Source organism: Echiichthys vipera, assembly GCF_963691815.1.
Source record: "Echiichthys vipera genome assembly, chromosome: 16".
In the NCBI taxonomy this organism is placed as follows: Eukaryota; Metazoa; Chordata; class Actinopteri; order Perciformes; family Trachinidae; genus Echiichthys; species Echiichthys vipera.
Window position 1 is genome coordinate 22,612,575 of NC_139841.1, and position 24,667 is coordinate 22,637,241.

Here is a 24,667-nt window from a genome sequence, read left to right on the forward strand (position 1 = left end):
TTCCATTGCTCTTGTGAGATACACAGACATACACACTAACGCACATTACGTTTTATGTACTAATAATAAGATTGAATTATTACATGTATAATAACCAAATTATAATATATTGGTAATATATATAATATATAATTGTCTCGAGGAAGTATTTAATTCACAAATATTTTATTTCAATAGTCAATTTTCCCCCATACAAGGTGTATGTCATTCTCATTGGAACAGCCGCGATGTAATTGTTTCTATTTTCAATCTCATAATTCTTTGCAAAGCTTTTACATTCATAAATGTAACTTTGCCAAAGTAAAACCTCGCTTTAATGTGTTAAAAAATGAATGGTGTCATAAATTAACATTATATATTATATACTAACAAAGAATAATGAATATATAAAGACACCTTTTTACTTCTTCAAACACAAAAAAGGCATTAAAACTGTTATATTGTGCTCCATATTTCATGTTTGCAGTTTATTTATTTCCCATTCTTTGCTGACTGGTGGTATGTTTGATGATATTTTTGTTTTGTTTTTTGCTTTTTCCACTTGTGTGTTTTTGTAAATGTTTTAATATTTCTTTTTACATCTACATTTAAATAAGTGATGTATTATGTTGTTTTTTGTTTTTTTTTACATATTTTTAATGCATACGAAGTTTTAATAACACGGATTTTTTTTTAAAGAAAAGAAAAAATAATTTAAACTTATTAATTTATTAATATTAAAACTTCTTTCATTTTGTTGATAATCTACCTGGATGCATTTAATATGTATTCATGTATTTCAGCATTTATTTATTTATTCATTATTTATTACATATTCTCGGGGGGACCATTTCACCGACGCACAATAATACGTCACTTCCGTATACAGGAATTTTAACTGTAAAATAAAAATCTATTTAAATGGCAGTTTCTATTAAATTGCGCGTAGAAAATATATATATATATATTTAATATAACTAACAAGATAAAATCAGAGTGTAATGTTTAATCGTTGTGGGCTGGATTCGTCCGGTCTACGTCTCCTCCAGCTCTGCGTGCTACCGTGCCGTGCCGTGCCGTTCCGTGGATGGGAGGGGGTGGGTGAGTGAGTTGTTTGGGGATGGTGGGCCGGGGTGTCGCGTCTCTCGGCTCTGCTCCTCGACATCTAACAGCTAACACACTGTCGCCCGTCCATGGATCGTTTCCAGGAGGAATAAAAATCCGCTGTTATCATCGTGGCAGCTGCTTCTGTTGGTAAATACGAGTCATTCATAAACAGCCGCTGTCAGTGCTGCAGCCAGGACATCATCTCTCACAAGGCCTCTCAGTTGTTAGATTGTGTGTGGTGTTATTGTGAAAAGATGGTCTAACATTTGATGGGTCCTGTTATCAGTCAGAGGAGAGGCTCGTGGGATTTCTACTGATGCAGGTCGTGTTTTAGTGTTGAGATGATACAGTTAGCTTCAGCTACAACATCTGAACCACTACAGCTTTTCTTATCACTGCCCTGTCAAATTAGCAGAGGTCCCCCTGAAGAGAGAGAGTAGCTATGGAGGAACAAGATACCTGTCCTCACCTGGACTCCATAGGAGAGGTGACCAAGGAGGACCTCCTGCAGAAATCCAAGGTGAGGTTTCATTCATTTTCTGGTATTGGAAGATTGTTCCAGCATCTCCGTACCACTGTAATAAAAACCATGAGTTGGAATAAACGGTGCATTTGTAATATGTTGCAGGGAACTTGCCAGTCTTGCGGAGCAGGGGGCCCAAACCTGTGGGCCTGTCTGCAGGTAAGGTCCTTTAAAAAGCCCTTTATTGTGGTTGTCCTTTCAAGGATAATTAATGTTTTAGCTTGTGGACCTTGGCACATAAGTGATGACTACTGCGAGCGTAACTACCACTGTATTACAGATAAGGTGGCCGGGTGAATGCGTAATAACTATCATTTTTTAGGGCATAAATGCAGTAGCTGTCAAACTCAGGCAGGCAATCAAGCACACAATAGGTCTGATCACAGCTATTATTTAATACTCTGATTGACATTTGACATTCCAGCATGAAATTAATTTATAGATCAAGCTGATTCAGATACAGTAGATAGGGATGCACGATAATATCGGCAAGCTCGGTATCAGCCGATACTGACTTTAAACTTAACTATGGGATATTGGATAACAGGACCATTAAACAATAGACCTATGCTTCCTTGATTAAATCAGATTAAATGCCCGACAGTGTAAGGATTACGTGCACAGCGTGACGTGACACATTTAGAGTAGGATGCATCTTACTTGTTTTGTTTAAAAGCAATTGTCATACATACTGTTAATATGCCTTTTTTTACATAATGCAAGTTTAAGTATTTTTCTTATTTTTAACAACTAATTAATATTTCATAATTTTAAGATTTGTATTTTATGTCTGCATTTGCCGGTGGACAAACACAGTAAGAGTATGTTTAATAATATCTTAATTCCACCACAGAAGAGGCTTGATGATCCCTGCAATTATGTGTGGGGGGAAAATAATATATAATATATATATATATATATATATTACTATACTTCGATATCGGCATTAGATCCACTATTTTGCATCCATTGTAGATAAACCGGAAGATATTGTGATGTAATGTTCCCGCACGCTAAAAAGAAGCCTGTCTTTGTTCTGTAGAGCGACTGCCCATATGTTGGTTGTGGAGAGTCCTTCTCTGATCACAGCACCCTGCACGCACAGGTAAAACCCTCACAAAACACACATTTACACGGTTCAACTCCTCGGTGGTTGGTTATGAGAGGAAAACAATGTGAACGATTGTGTTTCCTTCAGGCCAAGAAGCACAACCTGACCGTGAACCTGACGACGTTCAGGATCTGGTGTTATGTGTGTGAGCGGGAAGTGTTTTTGGAGCACAGGCCTGCGCTGGTGCCTGTACCTGTGCCTGCTGCTGCTGCTGCTGCTGCTGCTCCCCACCACTGTAGACCCACAGAGCAGGTGTGACTTCGCCTCCTTCAGCTGTCTCTGATTTAAATGGGAAAAGGTCCCGGTGGGGCTGTTTCAAACTCACAACCTGTGCCTTACTCACCTTCATATTTAAAGTATCTTTTAATCTTTTTTTCCCAGGAAGCATCTCCTCAGCCAGTAGGCCACCCACTCAAGGCAGTACCAATTGCTGTGGCAGAAGAAGAAGGTTCAGAGTCAGAGGAGGATGAGCTTAAACCCAGAGGTACAAGTCTACTGTTAACATTACTTCTCCTAAACAGTGCATTTTAATGTCACAAGTTTGAGGCAGTTAAGTTGTTAATCAGACAAAAATCTAAATTAAAAAGCAAATTGTTGGATTTTTCTTAGTGCCATTAGCTCATATACAGTAGCTGCCATATTTATTATTCATTCATTCATTCATCTTCAACCGCTTGTCCCTGTCGGGGTCGCGGGGGGCTGGAGCCGATCCCAGCTGACATCGGGTGTGAGGAGGGGTACACCCTGGACTATCACAGGACACATAGAGACGAACATAGACATCAACAACTCACACCTACGGGCAATTTTAGAGTCATCAATGAACCTAACAAGTGCACGTCTTTTGACTGTGGGAGGAAACCGCAGAACCCGGAGAAAACCCATTAGATAGAGTTAAATAGATGTATAACTTTTAATCCTAAAAATAGCTACTATACCAGTTTTAAACCAGACTAGCATTGAAAATTAGCCCTTGTGGTATCCTCTCCATTCTACAAATATGAGTTTATATCAAAATGTCTTTATTTGTACACTTTTGCATCCTCTGGGAATTAAACCCCCCTTAATACGACTCTTGTTTCCTTTTTATAGGCTTGACAGGGATGAAAAATATTGGTAACTCCTGCTACATGAATGCGGCTCTTCAAGCCCTATCCAACTGGTGAGGACACTTCCTCCCATTACTAAGAGATGTCTCTTTCACCTCTGTTTGTTTTCCCTTTTTTTCTCAAGTTCAACAGTCGTGTCGGTGTCATTATTTCCTCTCTTCCCTCACCAGTCCTCCTCTCACTCAGTTCTTCCTGGACTGCAATGGCTTGGTCCGGACCGATAAGAAGCCCGCTCTCTGTAAGAGCTACCAGAAACTCATCTCAGAACTCTGGCATAAAAAACGGTATTAAACACATACAAGTGACAGAATGCGGCTGTACGAGACTATTGTGTACTAATGAATCATTTACAGTATATTAACCTTACTCTCATGGCGGCTACCCTCCCAGGCCCAGCTATGTCGTGCCTACCAGTCTGTCTCATGGCATCAAACTAGTAAACCCCATGTTTCGTGGTTACGCTCAGCAGGTAGGGGCAAGCACCCAGCAGGTAACTACACCTGGCATCACTCAGCTTGATACAGTATTGTCCCACTGTGTATTCCCTCACACATTACCTCAAAATGACTTGATATTTCTGGCATTATGTTTTTAATTACCAATGGCTTGACTTGAGTTGTTTACGTCAACTTCAGTTTTGGGAGAATTTCTGTAGTTTTCTTCAACCGCCCAGAACCAGACAGAGTCAGAGGTGCAGTGCTTTGTTTCTCTCTGTACAAAACAGTGGAGTGTAACTGTACGAGAGGATGGATATAATCCCATTTATTTGGTAATCATGACATTTAGCGACTTGAAATTGATAAACTGTGAACTTACTGTGTACCGGCTAACCAGTTAGCTTAGCTTAGCACAGCACAGCAGGGGTCACATATAGCCACAACTTGTGATTTATTCATTTTTTTTTACAAATTAAATAAACAAGAAATAAGGTGTTAATTGGTGTGCATTAAATGTTCTAGCAGGAGGATATTGTTACGTCTGGACAGAGTCAGGCTAGCTGTTTCCAACTGTTTCCAGCTTTTATGCTAAGCTAAGATAACCGTCTCCTGACTGTAGCTTTATATTTTGCGCACAGCGTGTCTGAAGGGTGGCATCCATCTTCTCATCTAACTCATAGCCAGAAAGCAAATAAAAAAGTCCAATTACTCCTTTAACTTTAGAGAGGCTGCTTGATCCAATAGACATCTGGTACCTGAGCTAAGACAGGCTAAACTTTGAACATACCTTCAAACTTCTGTGACTTTGTCTGATTCTGGGGAAGAAAGAAAAACTGAATTATTTCTTGAAATACAACAAGCACATAAACAACTCGTATCAGATCTAGAGATTGGTTGATTCTTTGTAAGACTCTGACTTATCTAAGTAATCCAGTCTCAAAATGTTTTCATGTTTGATTCAGGCTGAGAGCATGTCTTGGAAATCCAATCAAAACCCGATTTTGTTTGATTATGATTGCCTTGGAAAAGTGTTTTTGGATAATAATGAGTTTTACCTGTCTGTATGGATAGGTTCGATTTGTACCACTTCTTACCAATATGAAAAACGTTTTCTTGTTGCGTACACATTCCTCTGTCCATCTTCTTGTTTTTCAATAGTCAATCAACTTCTCTGCAAAACTCCTGCCTGTGTTTATGTAACCACACTCGTGCGTCCTCGTTTTAAACCAATGCAATGTGTTTTCGGCAACAGGACACGCAGGAGTTCCTGCGCTGTTTGATGGACCAGCTACACGAAGAGCTGAAGGAGCCTCTGACCGAGTGCAGCATGAGCAGCGAGGGAAGTGATGGTGAGGAGATAAGAGACGGAGAACGCTCCCCCTCCGAGGATGACTTTCTGTCCTGCGACTCTGGCTCCAGCAGTGACCGCGGGGAGGGTGGAGGAGCGTGTGACGGCGAGCTGCTCCTGCAGGATGAGTGTGACGGGGTCAGGTCGCCGGCGGTGCCGATAGTTGGCGTCAGTCCCGGCGGGGTTATCTCGGAGAAGGAGAGGCTGAAGGAGAGGAGGGTGTCTGGCTCGCCCCTCCGCGGGGGCTCGCAAGAGATGGATGAGGACGCGGATGTGGATACAGCAGCTGAGGAGGGCGTTCCTGAGAGGGGAGAGGAAGAGGAGTTAACCCCAACCACAAACACTGAAGTTCAGACCCAGGAGAACAACCAGTTAACCGATACTGGGCAGGGGCAAAGCCAGAGCAGCAACACCTCAGGTATCAGGCCAGCAGCATTATGGAAGTGGATTTTTCAGTTTTATATTCCTAATGTGAATTCAATTTTGTTCATCCATGCAAACATACTGTTTTAATAGAGCCAGACAATGAAGCGTCAATGGCCCAGCCCCAGTCCACTCCCTGCAGTCCTGTGCGAACCCTGCAGGAGATGCATCCAAAACTGTCCTCCAGTCCACCTCGCTCCAGCCCCCTCCGCTCTGCAGGACCTGCGTACTCCTTCAAAAAAGGTAAGAAAACGACCCAGAGCTCAATAGATACAATCTGCTCATTTAAGACACTCATTTCTACTGACTCCTGGGGAGTTCGAGTTATTTAAACTTTGCCCTTGGACATGTACATTTGCACTACAGCGCCATATGAGAGTTGTTAACATTGGGGGCCATGAGAGACTTGTTAGAGAGCCATGAATTAAGAAGTCAAGGCACCAAACGTGAGGTGCATTTTGATTTTGTATGAGTTGATGAAATCAGAGAGGGTTTCAAAAGTCCTGTATATACAGCAGGCCTCTTTTTTCACCTTGAGATTTGCAGTCTATCAGGAAAAACATCGCAATGTTGTTGTTTTTAATCAACCCTTCCTTCAATTTCAGAATCTCCAGCAACATATGGGTGAATTTTATTCTATTTTTGGTGTCACTGCAGCTGGCAGTGGTGGTCTTCTGTCCCCTTCTCCCTCATCCACTGCAGGTGGCACTGATTACAGTGCCATTGTTAGTCCAAGTCAAACTACATCAACAATGTTTAGTGTGTCCTCTAATATCCTCCTCCCTGTCATGAATCTTTCAGCTCAGCTGCTGCTCAGTGCCAGGAAGAAGAAACAGTCCCACTATCGCAGTGTGATCTCTGACATATTCGATGGCTCCATCCTCAGTCTGGTCCAGTGTTTGACCTGTGACAGGGTGAGCTGCGCTACATGGGTTTAAACACCAGGGGGAAGTACATCTTTAGACTGAAACCACAGCATACAGTATACACTTGAGTGTCTATTTATTTATTTGTGAAATGTAGATGAAATGTATTTGTGTAATTTCAGTATTTTTTAGGATTATAATGAATAAAATGTATGAAAATCTTCCAAAAATACCCATTTTAAACCTCCATTTGCTCAGATTATTTGGTTATTTATATCCTTCAGATAGGCTTATTTGACTTTTTTTGGAAAACACTGATAACACTGACACTGTTAAATGATTTCTTTAAATCTAAAAATAGCCCATCCACCACAAACTGATTTGTTTAGATAAGCTTTGATTTATTTATATTATATAAACATATTGTTGAAAGCTCTCTCTGATGGAGGTATGCTGTGTAAACCGATGCTCTGAATGTGGGACAGGTCTCTACTACAGTGGAAACCTTCCAGGACTTGTCTCTCCCTATTCCTGGCAAAGAGGACTTGGCCAAGCTCCACTCTTCCATACATCAGAACCTTCCAGTGAAGACGGGCGTGTGTCCTGACACTTATGGCTCGCAGGGCTGGATCTCCTACATCATGGACTCCATACGCCGGTTAGTTAAACTGTTATAGGAGATGAGGAATCCATGAATTCAGTCGAATCTAAACTATCTGGTATCTGATTTCACACTGACATGCTGAGGTCATCTAAAACTATTATAGGAGGCATGTTTCCGGTTAAAGGTTTGATTTTGAGTTTGTGTTTAGATGTAAATTGAGATATGCATAACACGCTGTGAGGGGGTTTTCTTACAGAGAAAGAAGGCAAGTGGAATCAAGAGGTGTTGTTTTTTAGAGTCAAGCTCAATTAATTCTTATGAAGCTCCACGTTTTCTCGTAAAACCACATCAAGGCTTCCCAGAAAAGCTGCCAGAGTTGATGCAGGCGAGGGCATGTAGGTGTCTTAGGGCTCTGCTGGATCTACCAAGGCACTGCGTGTGTCCTTGTTGTGTTTTGCAGCACTTGATGATTTGGAAGGATGTTCCTCTTGACTTGTGTGGAGGTCAATGAGCTGCCGGCTAGCGCGTTGCTATTCCTAGATAGTAGAGTGATATCACAGCTGATTCCCTGAAAGGATAAATCCCCATCTTTTGAATATATAATGACAATCAGCCCCTCGATCGCTTGGTGTTTATTTCCAGTCACTAGAACTGATGTGCTGGAGGAGATTATGTAGACTGAGTAGGACTCTGAAATGCTTGAGGTTTACAAAAGCACGACAATAAATACCCGGTGCTGGACAGAAGAACATGGGTATAATAATAGAGTCTGTGTACTAGATAACGCTCATGAACATAGATTCATTTAATCACCTACATGTGATGGTAATGTATGTTCCTGGCAGTGTTATCTAGTGTGCAAACTCTATTTTTACGTCTCTGGAACTCTTGACCCAGTGCTCCAGTACAAGTTGAGTGCTGAGCCACCAGAGGACCCAACATGAGTGATGTTACATTTTTAATGACTGCAGAGGGTTTTAACAGTAGTGTAGTTATTGCCTATGTCAGCAAAGCAGTGGGTTTCCTGCAGCTTTTTTCAGTATAAAAGTAGAATTACTTCCTTTACTAACTGACTTTGCGCATACCTGGAATATGTTACCTGTATTTATCACCCTGCACATCGGGCTAGAGCTGCAGTGGCAGGCCTTGGCGTGCTTGGCTGCTCATCTTCCAGCAGTTTTCAGATTTCAAAAGCTTCATCATCATGACAGTGCTTGTGACGTCCTTTGGTAAATCTAGAGGTTTCCAGAAATGAGCTGTTGTCAAGTGCATGTTCCAACCTAACAATGACCATCAGGCCCATCCTGCTGCCTCCGTGTAAGACAACACATATCCTCTCCACGCTACCCTGTTATGAAAGATGACCAGAAGGTTTCCATTAGGGTCGAATAACCGGAATGAGGCGAGTCTATCTCGCAGAAACGCCCCTAATTTGTATGTCTATTGTGTGTACCTGTGTATTTTTTTACCCTGTGGGAGAGCAGGGCCGTTTTTCTCCCCTGAGAGAACCCATTCAGAGTGCTACGTCACCTCCGGATCCTCGGCAATGCCTCTGGGGCCTTTTTTTGTAATGGAAACGTGGAGAGTAAATGGTCATTTGAGAGGGAGTGGCCTGAAACTTTCCGAGCGGCCACATTTTACCCTAATGGAAATGCGCCTAGAGTGCTGCTACACATGGTTTAAGCATCTGCCCCCAGGTGTATTTAGGCCCTTTGAACTTGCCGGCAAAGATCCTTTCAGGAGCTAATATCGCTCCAGGCAGCATTGCATTTAGGGTCATTTAATTATTGCATCAAAAGTTGCAGACCCACATGAAGCTCAGTCTTGTCAGTATGATTGCCGTGAGGAGACGTCTTAAAAGATGCTCTGTTGCTATAATAATTATGTCTGTTTGCATTTTGCTTATGAACAGGTTTGTAGTCTCATGCATCCCCACTTGGTTTTGGGGGCCCATGGTGACCCTGGAGGACTGCCTCGCTGCCTTCTTTGCTGCAGATGAACTCAAAGGTAAGCAATACATCACTGTGCTATTGTACTATAATCTAACTTATCAGAACTAACATCTGCATTCATTCTTTTCACAGGGGACAACATGTACAGCTGTGAGAGATGTAAAAAGTGAGTATGTATCATAAATCCAGGTGGACTATTTAACAAAGGGTATTTTCATTTGGATTTTTTTACACAGTATTTTGTTTTCTACAGGTTGAGAAATGGTGTCAAATATTGCAAAGTACTTAGACTTCCAGAGGTACACTCTTTAATTTTTTTTAATCCGATCTCCTTCTCGCTGCAGTTAACAACTGTAGTTTAGCTTGTGGTTGACACTAAGTGTTGTTTTTCTGTGTAGATTCTGTGCATTCACCTGAAACGCTTCAGGCACGAGGTCATGTATTCGTTCAAGATCAGCAGCCACGTATCTTTCCCATTGGAGGGCCTCGACATGCGGCCTTTCCTGGCTAAAGAGAGTCCATCCCAAGTCACCACTTACGATCTGCTGTCCGTCATTTGTCACCACGGCACTGCAGGAAGTATGAGATAACACCATTTCCTGCAGATAAGGGCAATGCAAATGTTATTTCAACTTGGCTTACATGTTTCAGAGAACCATCAAAGGTATTTCCTGTTCTCTGTCTAATCTACTCAACACTTTGATTCTCTCACCCCTTTTTTCTGGTGCTGCAGGTGGACACTACATAGCTTACTGTCAGAATGTCATCAATGGACAGTGGTATGAGTTTGATGACCAGTATGTCACAGAGGTCCATGAGACGGTGGTGCAGAATGCAGAGGCCTATGTGCTGTTCTATAGGTAAGCATCTGAAGGCCCCGTAATGTCAAACATTTGTACAGAATGTATTTGTTACCCACTTTCTTTCCTTGACTCACGCAGGAAAAGTAGTGAGGAGTCTGTGAGAGAGAGACAGAAGGTGGTGGCTCTGGCCAATATGAAGGAACCCAGCCTGCTGCAGTTTTACATCTCCAGAGAATGGCTGAACAAGTTCAACACGTTCGCCGAACCAGGCCCCATCAGCAACCACACATTTCTCTGTCAACACGGAGGTGTGTGGAACCATAAAGATTTCTAGCCTCTGGAGACAATTCAGCTCAAAAATCCGTTGTTGTTCTTGTTAAACTGGGTGTTTCTTTTAGTTTTTATGATGGTAGGCTAGTTCACATGCCATAATTGGAAACACATGGTTTTAGTTACAGGTCATCGTTGTTCCAGGGGACAGCAGAGGTGACGGTTGTGATTTAGTGTTGGAGGAGAAGAAAAAATCTCCCATAGTTGTTGGATTTCTTACAGTATTTTTCCTTTAACCTAAACATATCTTATCTCTGTACAGGGATCCCTCCTAATAAATACCACTACATAGACGACCTGGTTGTGATTGTTCCCCAGAATGTTTGGGAGTACCTTTACAACAGGTGAATATGCAACATGTTTCCATTTAAATTTGCAAGGAATTGGCATCCGTCAAAGTAAACAAGTTGATCTATTTTATCTGTAATCTTTTAAGTGCCTTTTTGCTAAACGTTTTCAGTTTTGGAGGCGGCCCAGCAGTGAACCACCTGTATATGTGTGCCATCTGCCAGGTGGAGATTGAAGCTCTGGCTAAACGCAGAAAGATGGAAATAGACACCTTCATCAAGGTAAAAGCTTGTATTCTGTGAGGTTTTTACCTGTGTGTACATGTGTCTTCGTGTATCGTGTTAAAGGAGCAGTTTTCTCTTGTCTGTAGCTGAACAAAGAGTTCCAGGCTGAAGAGGCTCCGATGGTGATCCTGTGCATCAGCATGCAGTGGTTCAGGGAGTGGGAGAGCTTTGTGAAGGGCAAAGACAACGGTATGACCCTGCAGGAAGACAAACACAGTAGTGCATTTAAGTTTCTCTGTTCTTTCTGACTTTACAAAGGGTTTTTATGATTTGTTTTCTCAGAGCCACCTGGTCCCATCGACAACAGTAAAATTGGTGTTATGAAAGGAGGGCACATACAACTCAAGCAAGGTAAACCTCAGCACTGCTGCTAAAGGTGGAACTGAGTAAAAAACACATAAGTTAATAAACTTTCTCTCTCAGGTGCAGACTATGGCCAGATCTCAGAGGAGACGTGGCAGTATTTGTTAGGTATTTATGGCGGAGGCCCTGAGATCGCAGTGAGACAAACCGTGGCCCCGACCGACCCTGACAGCATTCATGGAGAGAGGAAGATCGAGGCAGAAACCAGAGCACTTTGAGATAAAAAGAGGTTGGAATTAAACTTACTGAGATACACTATAATCCCCCATAAGACCTCATGTTCCCCTGAGCACAATCAAATGTTTAAATATACTTTTGGGTAATGTGTAACTCTTTGCTCGCAGTCAGGCTTTCCACTCACTTTGCTTCTGTCAACCACATGAGCTCATAAATTCCTTCTGGTCAGCAGAGAGTAAGATAGCCGCACACGTGGCCAAGAATACAGGCGGCACAAAAAACGTCTGTTAATTTGATCTGACGGTTTGAGTTAAGGGCCCATTACGTGTTCATTTGTTCTAAACTTGTTTTTCCATTTTCCTCAGGTCTTCTGATTCCCCTTTCCACTCCTGCCTTCGCAGGAAGCTGAGGAATTTGCACCTTGGTGAAGAAGCGTCGTCGTGAGCACTTTGTAAATGTAGCAACGCATTATTCTGAAGCAGAGGGTGAAACGATACTTAAATATCACATAGTTTATTTATTGGATAACTCTGATCCTTGATGTTAAGGTGTAAAAAAATAAGATGTCGTGTCACATCTCTGGAGCTGTTTTTGGTAGCTATGGTGTTTAAGTGGCTGCTGTAGTGACTAGGTGTCCGATACTGCTAAACACTTGACAGACAGCCGCTGGTGTCGTGAACCAGTCCGCTGAGGAGGAGATCACAACTACAGGGTGATGTTTGGTTTGAGGACTGAAGCAACAACCAAGAGACGTTACCAAGCTTTCTGTTGTTTGCCCGTTTTACTAGTTTCATAGCAACACGTTCAGACATCAGGTGAGAGATATTACATGAATCGTATTCTTGCACCTACAACCTTAAACACACAGTATAACTGAGTCCTCAGGAATGGAAGCCAGCGAGACGATCAGATTAACAAACGTTAAGAAAATACCACAGCAGGTTTGTGTCACACCACGAAACATGCATGTGTTCCAAAAGACCATTTTCAGGGTGTATTTAAAAGAAATAAAATAAAAGCATGGAACTGCTACTGATTTATCTGGACCTGTAAGGACATTTCACTGACAGGATGTCCACGTTGACATCTTTTCTGTGCTCAAAACAATATTGCGTCACTCCTGTACAGCACTATCCATAAATAGGTATATGGATACATGGCTATAGTTTCAAACAGATTAGAAAAATTGCTTATTTCTGAAAGGACAAATTCATTTCAGTCATATATGGTAAGAGTGCAGGAGTTAAGTACGGAGAGGGGAGTACATGTCTGGTGCAATAGCAGTGCAACTAAATATTGTAACTGGCTGTCCTGATTATAGCTCACGTAGTACGTTTGCAATTCTTCTGGAGCATAACTGTGTGAATAACGACATTTCAGTTCTTTAGAAGAGATTAATCTGCAATGACCAATAATTCAGCACCTGTTTAAACCAAAGGGGACAGTGTTTTCACCAAGTAATCACAGAGATCTAAAGAAATCATTTGACACATCACAAACAATTAGCACAACATACACAAACTCAGACACAAACAGTAAGGTCCTTTATGATCACCATTTCAGTGCTCAATGACAACATACCATTTTAATTGTGCATGTTTGGTCATCAGAAAAATTAAGCTGTACCCTGTGGTAGGGATGTCACACTATGAGCTATATGCTTTTTGCAAAATGCTTTTTTCCCCCTTCGGTAATTGAGACGCCATGGCTTGTTTACTCAAATTATACTCTGTCGTGAGGTTTGAATACCTCCACTCACAGAGGAAGTAATGATTCCCTTAACAGCAACACCTGCGTTGAAAAAATCTGATCTTTTTTTTATATATTTCGATAACAGATCAGACCGCTAAGTAAGAGTGTTGTGCAATTTACCAACAACATTTAAGACAGGTCAAAGCCAATATGCAGAGTTGCTCAAAGGATTATTTTTTATGGATAATTGATCACTGTAACTAAGGTTTAATCTAAAATATCCATATTAACGTTGCATAATATTGTGTAGATATTTCCTTTGCAGCAAAATGAACGCTTGATTAAAGTGCCGGGGCAGAAATCTTTAAGAAATGGCAGAGAGTCAGTTCAAGCTTAGCTAAATGATCCACATCCTCCTCTATCTCATTGTAGATAAATCACACGCTTGCCTTTTTTTTTTTTACTGTACAGATCTGCAAAGGCGAAGTCCGCCGACATATTTTAAGCAGTTAAAGCAGAGCATTGTAGAGTGAGCAACCCGTGGGAAACACAAAATGACAAGAATGTTGAGTGTAATTGACCTTTCTTGTGACCTAAACATTGTTCTTTCATAATTCTTATTAAAGGATCATTAAATGAAGCTGCTTTAAGTTCAAAGCTAACAGTTGTGAGCATTGAACCCCCTAACTACATAACTTCCCGCCCTCTCAGATGAGGATATGGAATAGGTCACTGAAGATTGATCTGCTGTTGAAGCCCAGAGTCCCCATACCCCCCTAAACAGCCCGGGATCAAAACAATACAATATGGAAGTCAGCCATCTTTAATGTTATTAATTTCACTTGAATTTTTCCAGCATTTACACGTCAAACGTCAAACGTCACCTCTGTCTCTTAACTTATTCCAGAACATGGCCTATAGTGATCCATGTCTCCCTGTTTTGTTTGTTAATGTGTCCAAAGAGCAATTCACCAATTTTAATAAGAAAGGACACAGATTTGTCCATTTGTCTTAAGAAAATTGTTTTGTAGTATTTTTCTTTTTTACACGTGTCCTGTCTGTATCTACCAGAGATGATATTGAGTGTGTGTGTGTGTGTGTGTGTGTGTGTGTGCGCGTGTGTGCGTGTGTGCGTGTGTGTGAGTGTGTGTGTGTTTGCGCGTGTGCGTGTGCGTGTGTGTGTGTGTGCGTGTGTGAGTGTGTGTTTGTGTCTGTATATAATGTTGAGATACATTTTGGGGGAGTACGTGCAATGGATAAAAAGACAAATCTTTGTGCAATTTTGTCATCAAAGAGTCACTGGACAGCTGTCAAACACAGAGCAGTCTGAACAGCTGACAGTAACGCCTGGAGGCAGTGCAGCTCATTAAATTGCAGCGTTAAGAAGCATCAAGTGGTAATTACTTAATTATCCCCAACCGTGAGCTTGTTCGCCTGCGTTACAGCACGTAGCTATGCGTGTGAGATTTCCATTTAGCAGAGAAATACGAGCGTTGCTGTGGTCGGCCAGAGTTCATCGGTAATATCACGACAGCCTGGAGACAGCACAACACGATCTCCCTGACTCATGTTTTCACTACATTTTACAGTGTACGGCTGTTGTGGTCATGATAATGGTGATGCTCTGATAAAATGGGACTTAAGAGGTTGACCTCAATTCAATAGGATGTCTTAATGTCTGTATAACTGATGTAATAACTCATGACGGGTTAAATGATTAAAATGGCCTTGTCTTTGATTTGTGTTTTTGTTCTTAATGTGCAATGTTTAGTTTATTCTCAGCCTGTGAAACATGTATGATTGATTGCAATATAGAAAATAACAGGATATCTCATCCTCTGCTGCAAAGACTTAAACCAATCGTTTAAAACTCTGTCTTCTCAAACCTCCAACTTGATGTGACTCTTAAATGGTGCAATGCTACTTCTTTGAAATAGATACATAAATAAAAAAAAAAGTCCAGATAAATAAGAGATTTTCCTTTCTGATACTCATATTCAATTCAGTTTCTTGAATTAAATACAGATGCCGGTACCTGAGCTTGCGTATCGATACAGAGTAGCAATCCAATACCAATGAATCAAAGCATACTTTATATAATAATATTTTTTATTATTAACAGCGATTTACTGCTTACCGTATATCCATGTGATATGATACTATCACTGACGTTGCATTATATCCGTTTGGGTTTCATCCCTACTACACCACCAAAGTAAAGCTTTGATAAAGAGGTAAAGATGGAGGGCAATACACTTCCTTTACTGCTTTTTGGAACTTGTGTTGTCTACTGAGAAAATATCGTTTAACGTAAGAGAGTAACAGGGTTTACCTGCTCTGATTTGAGAAAGAGGGAGCAACTCTCAGCTGAGCAACTGTGATGTCATCTCAAGTCCCACACGTATGCTGAGCTGTATCCAGTCCAGACAGAGGCAGACAGAGAGGAAAAACACACCAGACTGATGAGAGGATTGGAGGCACGTCCTGAGAGCATCCTTGAAGACAGGAGAGCCGACGTACTGTTCAGGTAAGAGAGAAAAACAAAACAAAAACTGGCTTAGAGGAGCTGCAGCATCCATCACATTCCCTAAAACACTGGCATGTTTCCTACACTGCGTGTGTGTCATCGAGGCTGGGACACTTATTAGTACGATGTGAGGGATGCATTTCTTGACACCGATGAATTATTAAGCACCCCATTGCGGCCGTTGTACAGGCCATTTCATATAGAGTCAGCAGATCACAATATCCAGGACAGAGAGGGTTGTGCCCATTCACCGGGATGGGATGGGTGTGGCGAGCAGACCACTTCCATCCACCCATCCATCTTCATCATTAATGTAATTTACACTCTTGCTAATTGCTCTCTGTGCACCAGCCAGCTTTGCATGATGAAGGTCAGATGATAGACTTAGGAGGGCAGGTTGAGATCTGCATTAATGGAGTGCAGTAATGACCAATTATGCATGGAAATATCTGTCCCAGTGTGGACGGATACAATCAGCTGCATGGATTCTCTTGGTGTTCTGTAACTGTTTTGAATATGTTGACTAATTGTATAAAGTACACATAGTTGTTTGTCACATGGAAGCACAAGTGTGATGTATTTTTTGCTAAAGTGGAAGTGATCTCTGTTTGTTGCTACAGCTGTCAGAAACTGGATTCTTATTGTACATACATTTTTAATATCACAGATTATGAACACTTGAGTGGTTCCCCCACTTTACCTCAGAGTATGCACCCGTTACCCCTCTTCTGCTGTGCTCACAGCACTCCTGGATGTTTGCTTGAAGACTCTTAGACTCAGTGCTTATTTTTAAGTCCTTGCATTATTGTTGTTTTGAAAATTATTTTTAGTTTTTGATTATATTCTAGCACAAAGCTTTTTAGTTGTTTCAAAGTGCGGGACAAACATTTTGAGTGGGACCGCTTATAGTTTTTCTACTCTGACCTGAAAATCTTCTTTCCAGATATAGATAATTTCACATCTCAATAAGGATATATAAATATTATACATATTCTCTGGAAATTCATTATAAAGTCTTCATGAAATAACCACAAAGCAAAGCCTATTTTTGTATAGGCCTGTGTGAATATTGAGTATTTTTTCATTTTATTAAGAAATGTATTACAAAATAAACCCTCAAAATATTTCACATCAGATTTACTGAGAATTTTGAGTTAGCATGTGCATGTTATTATCAATTTAGATGACGTAATTGTCTATGATTATATCTCAATATATGGTTCCATCAGGATAAGATGCCATTGAAAGAAGATGAACGATAAAGTCAAAGTAACCTCTTCAGTCTGCTGTTTCATTAAAATGTGTGGTTATGATTTATTCTAATAACCATTCCTTTTTTTTTATTGTATTCATGTTTTAAAATGTTTTAATGTTTTACTGTTGTTGTCTTATATCTATCTTACTTGTTTTATTATTACATGTTCATCCTTTTCCTTTCTTTTGTGCATTTTTCTCTGTTTACATCTGTACTGTTATCATCAGCTTGGGGTAACGTTTCGTCCTTTAGCTCGTCTTGAAAAGTGACAGTGTAATGTCTGTAATGATCTGTTGCTAACTAACCTCCAACCATTTCTTTTTGTCAAATACAGCCACGCCTCATAAAACTGAAGAGAGGAGGACTAACACGACACAGAAATCACTTCATTTATCAAAGCATGAGCAGGCCCTGTGGTGATCCTGCACTCGGCTATAGAGCAAAAAAATCAAAGTGCCGCAGTATCGTCAGAGGAGCGAGTCACCAGAAAGAAATCCTGAAAGAAGCCTCGCTCTGCAGCCACTGTAAATATTTACATGTACATGTCTGGCTACTCATGGAGATGGAGAACACCTTGAGATAATACGACACTGTGAACTTTCAACTCAAGGTAACCTTTGTCGGGCCCTGCAGGCTGGGCTCAATGTGAGACTGGTTGTTGTTTTTTTCGGTTGCTGAAACCAGGAGACAACTCCATCAGAAGCTGCACTCCTTTTTTTCCCTTTCCATGCTTGTCTATTTATTTATTTTCTGATCTTTGCAATTGTTTTATAGTAGAAAACCCAGATACACACATTCCAGAGAAACATGCAGCATATTTTTTGATAAACGTGTTAATATACTGCCAATGTTCACAAAATAGAACGACCATATATCTCCCCTTGTTCTTATATTCAGCTGTGAACTAGTTAGTAAATATGTGGTCATGTTTTTACAATGTATGAAACTACTTACAGTATATACATACACTGGATTGTTAAATTTAGGTCAAAATATTAGATCCAAGTTTATGTAAACATATTACAAATAATGTATTTCTCAGCTGCAAAATATATTAAAAAGCAGGGGAATTAGTGAGGATGAGTACGCATATTGACGCCTGTGTGTAGAGTGACTGTATAATCTGTCTCCTGACACACACACACACACACACACACACACACACACACACACACACACACACACACACACACACACACACACACACACACACACACACACACACACACACACACACACACACACACACACACACACACACACACACACACACACACACACACACACACACACACACACACACACACAATGGGCTGTGCCATGTGTTCCCAGCTGGTTGACATGTGGACTGTGAGGGTGAGCAGGGCCGGCCGCAGGGCCATGGAGCTCGCCACCTACCCACAGATGCTCCAGGGAGGCTACCACAGAGTGACCGGCCTCCACTACATGTCCTCCTTCTCTGACGCTGAGGACTGCTGTGATGACAGCAGCTCAGGCAGCTCTCTCACCTTGGACTGGCAGACACAGGGCACCGATGGCTAACACTGGTGTGATACCAGGATGTAAATAAACAGGATAAAATACACAGGAGGTGTGGTGTATTCGCATTAAACATGATGATGGGAGTTGAAGAGAAATAGGATGTGTGATGTTTGTTTTTATATTTTCCTCTTTATCAGATTGCTATTTAATATCATTGTTGCATATTTTGTTACCCTGATATTCTGTCATCCAGTGGTGGAACAAGTACTCAGATCCTTTACGTCATGGTATTAAAATACTCCATTACTAGTATTTGGTATTGAATGACAAGGCATTTTTCATTAATTGGAGGCAATTCAGTCGGTGCCTAAAAGTATCAAAGTTCAGTACCAAGACCGGTGTATTACATCATATTATACATGATTATATGTTTTGTATGTAATATCTTAATCTACATCGCAATCTGTGTAATTTGGACTAAGAAGTACACTCTTCTCTGTAATGTAGTGGGGTAGAAGTATAGAGTAACATAAAACAGAAACACACAGTAAAATACAAATACCTCATTTACTTAGTTACTTTACACCACTGCTGTTACTCATTAAATGTTTTCATCATACTGTACCACGTAAAACGATGACAGAGTACAGCGTTGAGCAACCAGAGCACCAGAGCATGGTGCCACTTCATTCTAAAATCTTAATGGAAATTTTCCTTGTTTTGCAACCGACCACTAAACCCATATTTTGCCAGCAGTCTTACAGAAAATCCTTCTCTGAGCATGACCACCACAAGACGCAAAAGCAAAGACATGCTGGCTCACAAAGTCAAACAGTCCGACTCTGAGTCAAATCACAGGCTAATTAATGTTTCACTTGATGTCCCTGTCTTTACCAGGAGACCCATGTGGTGAGTGCTACTCTACTGTAATGTTGAGGGTAGACTACTTGTACTCAAGTGTATTTCCATGTTATGCTACTTTATTCTTCAACTCCAATACATTTCAGAAGGAAATATTGTACTTTTTTAACTCTGCTACATTTGTTTGGCAGCTAAATGTACTTGTTACTTTTCAGATTGTACACCTGTCTGATTTTCTAAAATGATATATTCTTAAGGAATAAAGTATTTAAAATTGGTTCAAAATACAAGTGAGTGTTTTACTCCAGCATTAGGTCACTTTCTACATCTACTTCACTATAATTCTGATGCTGAATGTGTATGATTTTACACAGGAAAGAGTTTTTAATATGATAAAGTTTTGTTGTTATGTTCCACCAATAGGCTGTATGGTTCCACGTGCACCACCTACAGCAGTACAATGTTGTTTACATAACAACAGGCATTGAAAGAGTAGGCTTCTAGAAGATTTTGCTCAAGTAAAAGACACTTTGCAGTCAGAGCATACAAATTAAGTTATCAGTCACACAACCACCAGAATCAACTGGAAAAGAGACAAAACTGACCCATAATTAATACAAACTTTGGACACCATGGAGGATTTAACAAGCATTATTAAGCCTCATAAATGAAGTAACCTGACACAGAATTAACATCAGCCATTAAAACATCCCCAAGGCAGACAACACTCCACATTCTCTGCAGCCACAAACACACACGTTAAAGAAGAGAGAGAGAGCTGCATAGTTTGTACACACTTTTATTGTTGTAATTCAATTCAATTTTATTTATAGTGACAAATCATAACAAAAGTTATCTCAGGACACTTTACAGAGTAGGTATAGACCACACTCTATGACTTATTTATGATTTACATAGACCCAACAATTCCCCCGTAGAGTACGGTGGCAACGAAAACCTTCCCTATAACAGACAGGAACGTCAGACAGACCCAGCTCTGTGGAGGACGGACATCTGTCTGCACCGGTGAAAAGCACAAAAGCAGCTCTCCCTCCCCGACTGTCCTGAGCCAATGGGAAAGCTCTGTCTCTCTGAAATGACCTGTGATTGGCCAAAATCTCCCGTCATGGAATAGATTTTTTACAACCTGAAATCAGAGCCAAGAATAGATCTCCTAGCTACTATGAGTTTGTCATTGTATTTATCTTTATTTATGACAGGGACAAGCGGTTGAAGATGAATGAATGAATCAATGTTCCATATAAAGTTATAAAATATAAATAAAAATGAAAAAGGGTTGAACAGAAGTCTAGAAACCTTGAATTACAAAATGATAAAAGATTATTATGTATTTATTTGCCCAGCAGTGTTAAAAAGAAAGTGCCTACCTCAGGTTTAAGTAAATTTACTGATTTATATATATATATATATATATATATATATATATATATATATATATATATATATATGATAAAACACCCAAATAAGTAGCCTACACACACAAAATGATTTTGTTACAACAAAGACAATAATAATTTGTTTTATGCTAATTGTGTGTGTGTGTTTTTTTAACGCTATATTATACTATTATATTATTATAATTGTGTGTTGTTGTTAATTATTTTTTTAACGATATATTGTTAAGAAAAACCACCCTTCTTAATACTCTAATTCATAATAGTCTACTTATTGGCTACAGTACAGTATGGTAATCTACTTCTTCCACTGCCTGTGATCTTTTTAACTATAGCCTCGGGGAACCTTTTTTTTTTGGGATTCACAGAATTATGAATGAAACTTTCCGTCTGCCTGTCATCAGCACATCATCACTTGGGTGTGTGGGTGGAGGAAGCAGCGACGGTACATAAAGGCTCCCCCCGCCGGCCTCACTCTCACTTTATCCAGCTGCTTTACGCACGCACAGAGCTCTTCTTCCACTTGAACCCAGCTCAGTTTGGATAACTGAAACCCTCCAAAAAAAGATGGCATTCATGATAAGAAATGAAGTTTTCTCCTGTTTTGTTTTCTACGGTGTGCTTCTGGTGATGAAAATGTACATTATTGCGATAATAACGGGACAAGTGAGGCTGCGCAAGAAGGTGAGTGGCTATGAATTAGAAAGGAAGGATCAAAAGCGGAAAAAACAACGTCATTTCAGCCCCGTGCAAACTTTCACTGATGCAAATACTTTTTTTTCATTCTTAAAGGCTTTTGCCAACCCCGAGGACGCGCTGAGACACGGAGGTTTACAGTATCACAGAGAGGATCCATATGTGGAAAGATGCCGGAGGTAAGAGATAACAGAACGTCTGACACTGTCACGACATGCTGTGCATTTGGAGACATGTGCCCACTTATTTAGCTTCAGATCAGTTTCTACTTCATTTTGGCGTATAAGTAAAAGTTACTTAAGTAAAAGTTTGTCAGCAAACTATCCCTAAAAGTGTAAAGTACTCACATACACTAGTGTGTGTACTGATGCATTGAAGTAGATTTTTTTGTTTACTTACCAGTGGTGCAAGGAGTAGGCCAACTCAGATACAAACACAAACACACACAATCACAAATACAAGTCATGCATTCAAAATCTGACTTAAGTCAAAGTAAAAAAGTCAAAACATACTAAAAGTAGGCGTACCAAAGGTAAAATGACTCATTATGCTGAATGGCCCTTGATTCATCAATCACTTCATCATCAAGAACATCACTTCAGTGTTGCAGCTAGGGAAATGAATTATCTTAATCTATAGTACCCCTTCATAATTGTATTTATTCATTATATTTTGTATGATTAATCTAAATCCACAAAGTAACTAAAGTTATCAAATAACTGTCGTGGAGTAGAAAGTACAATGTTTGCTCTGAAATGTAGTTGAGTAGATGTACCATAAATGAAAATACCCAAGAAAAGTACAAGCACCTCCAATTTGTACTTAAGTGCAGTACTTAACTGTTAGTTACTTATTTTAAGTATTTTATATGCTGTTTGTGAGTTCCTCTTTAATATGCATGTATGTTATACACTAACCATACCCAAAATCCAAATATTTAAAGTAACTATAACTAAGTAAGTAAAAAGCCGATCTGCGGCTGAAGTTTGAAGAAGTACAAAACAAATGTAAAGTACCTCCAATTTGAACTTAAGTACAGTACTTGCATCTGTTCGTTAATGTAGGTTATGTTAGGTTAACAGGTCTAATAGACACAATAGAACATTTGGATTTTGCAGTAAACTTTTTTCCATTGGGATTTTTCCATTTAGAGGCAACTCTTCAGTGAGATCATGTGATTTTCAGCTGGAGCTGGCAGCCTGTAGTAAAGTCACTGCTTTGTTTTAACTTGTCAGAAAATGATCCGTGACAGCAGTAAAGACAAGCACATGCTTTTCTAACAATATTTTTTCTCCTGTATGTTAACACCTCAAACTATGCGTAGACAGTTCCAGACAAATCCTAATAGGCCCATTATTTCAAAAAAATCTGGCTTGGTTATTATTATTTCTGATTGCACGTTGCTACAACATGATGTGTTTCTGCAAGCCTATCATCTTTTTTTATGTCCTGTTATTGCGAGAACTGTCCACAGGGCAGGTTACCTAGAATAATGTTAAAGTTGATCCAAGTGGGTGGAGAGGAAGTGGGAAAATAATGTGGCTGATGAGAAATCTGACTGGGCTGCAGAAAAGGAGAAAGTTAGAGACAGAGAGAGAGTCCATGAAAGTATATTCTATTCTATTCACTGTGTGATGCAAGTGAGGAAAGCAGGTCTTGTCCATTCGGGACTTAGTGAGAAATTACAGAAACCACAATGTTAGTTGAGCAGGGATCCCCCCCACCTCAAGATGAACAATTTCCGGGGAAATTGCAGAAGAAACAACCACATAATCCAGATTCACTGAAGTACATTAGTGAAGAATACTTTATACTATGTCCTCACTTCACTGCGTCACAGGTGAATCACGACATTACAGGATATTGCAAACAGATGTGTGAGAGAGAGAGAGCATACTGTAAACATGTGTGGCTAAAACTGCCTTTTCTCTCCTGTAGAGCTCATAATAACGACATGGAGAACATCTTCCCCTTCCTCTTCCTGGGTGCCATCTACTCCATGACTGGACCCTCACTGGCTGTGGCCCGCCTTCACTTCCTGGTCTTCTTCATGGCTCGTGTTCTGCACAGCATCGCCTACCTGTTCGCCCTGCCAGCCCCGACCCGCTCTCTTGCCTACACCGCTGCACAGATACCTTGTGTCTCTATGGCCCTGCAGATCCTAACTGCAGTCGCAGCGTACGCCTGAATGCCCAAAAACAAGGGACTCAACTATAGTGCTGTTCTGGCTGGAAAGACGGCAGTTACGACTTGTGACCTGTGTAGGAAAACAGGAGGAGGATACCGGAGAGAGGCCTCCCGGGAGGGAAATCATAAAAGACAAGAATGTCAGTGAGAGTGCGAGGGAATGTAAGGTGTGAGATTACACCACAGCTGGGCTTTGTGAGACTTGTCCGTATTCTTTATTGTTTTATTTACAAGTCTGAAATGTGATAATGTCTTAAAAGTTTTTTTGAAGTTGACATCTTGTACTGTACTATTTAAAATGCATATGAAGGTTGTTCCTTTTTTTCTTTTTAACCAGGTTTTGTTGAAATGACCTGATGGAATCTAAAACTCCCAAACAACGGTTGTAGATATTTGTGTTTTAGCTACCCTGGAGTGTTTTCCAGCGCTGACCTGTACGTTCATCCCTCCCCCCTTTAATGTTTACACACAACACCGACCACTGTAGTATCCGTGGTTTCAGCTGTTTCCTGTGTTAACATTTGTCTGCGTACTATGTTCAGCGAAAGCATAATGGATCCTGACCTGATGACTTATGATGTGTTGTAAGAGTTAACACCACTCAGTGAAATACAGTTTGATGCTTTTACTGTGTGAGCGAAAATTGTCTGTTTTAAGGAAGGAGAAAGAAATTCCTGAGTTTGGACTGAACATAAATCTCACAACAACCTGCAGAGAACGAAAATGGTGAAAGGATTTTATCTGTGAAAACCTATTAAGAGGCGATTCTATTTTTAATGTATGGTAATAATAATAATAATAATAATAATAATTTATTGTTCAATTTAACGAATACTGTGATGCTTCTG

General features: G+C 40.3%; 2 protein-coding genes across 2 annotated transcripts; both read left to right on the forward strand.

Annotated features, from left to right (window-relative positions):
- The first annotated feature begins 1,103 nt into the window (after positions 1-1,103).
- usp20 (ubiquitin specific peptidase 20) lies at positions 1,104-14,222 on the forward strand. The gene is made up of 25 exons (XM_083929569.1): positions 1,104-1,233; positions 1,499-1,606; positions 1,715-1,768; positions 2,652-2,714; positions 2,808-2,972; positions 3,102-3,204; positions 3,813-3,882; positions 4,000-4,113; positions 4,220-4,319; positions 5,519-6,032; positions 6,131-6,280; positions 6,839-6,951; positions 7,389-7,561; positions 9,420-9,514; positions 9,592-9,625; positions 9,713-9,758; positions 9,858-10,038; positions 10,193-10,319; positions 10,401-10,570; positions 10,855-10,936; positions 11,053-11,161; positions 11,251-11,353; positions 11,447-11,515; positions 11,588-11,756; positions 12,070-14,222. The coding sequence occupies exons 2-24, from the start codon at positions 1,529-1,531 to the stop codon at positions 11,743-11,745; spliced, it is 2,871 nt and encodes a 956-aa protein (XP_083785695.1). The 5' UTR covers positions 1,104-1,233; positions 1,499-1,528; the 3' UTR covers positions 11,746-11,756; positions 12,070-14,222.
- Positions 14,223-21,444: 7,222 nt separating this feature from the next.
- ptges (prostaglandin E synthase) lies at positions 21,445-24,667 on the forward strand. The gene is made up of 3 exons (XM_083929446.1): positions 21,445-21,620; positions 21,729-21,811; positions 23,571-24,667. The coding sequence occupies exons 1-3, from the start codon at positions 21,504-21,506 to the stop codon at positions 23,818-23,820; spliced, it is 450 nt and encodes a 149-aa protein (XP_083785572.1). The 5' UTR covers positions 21,445-21,503; the 3' UTR covers positions 23,821-24,667.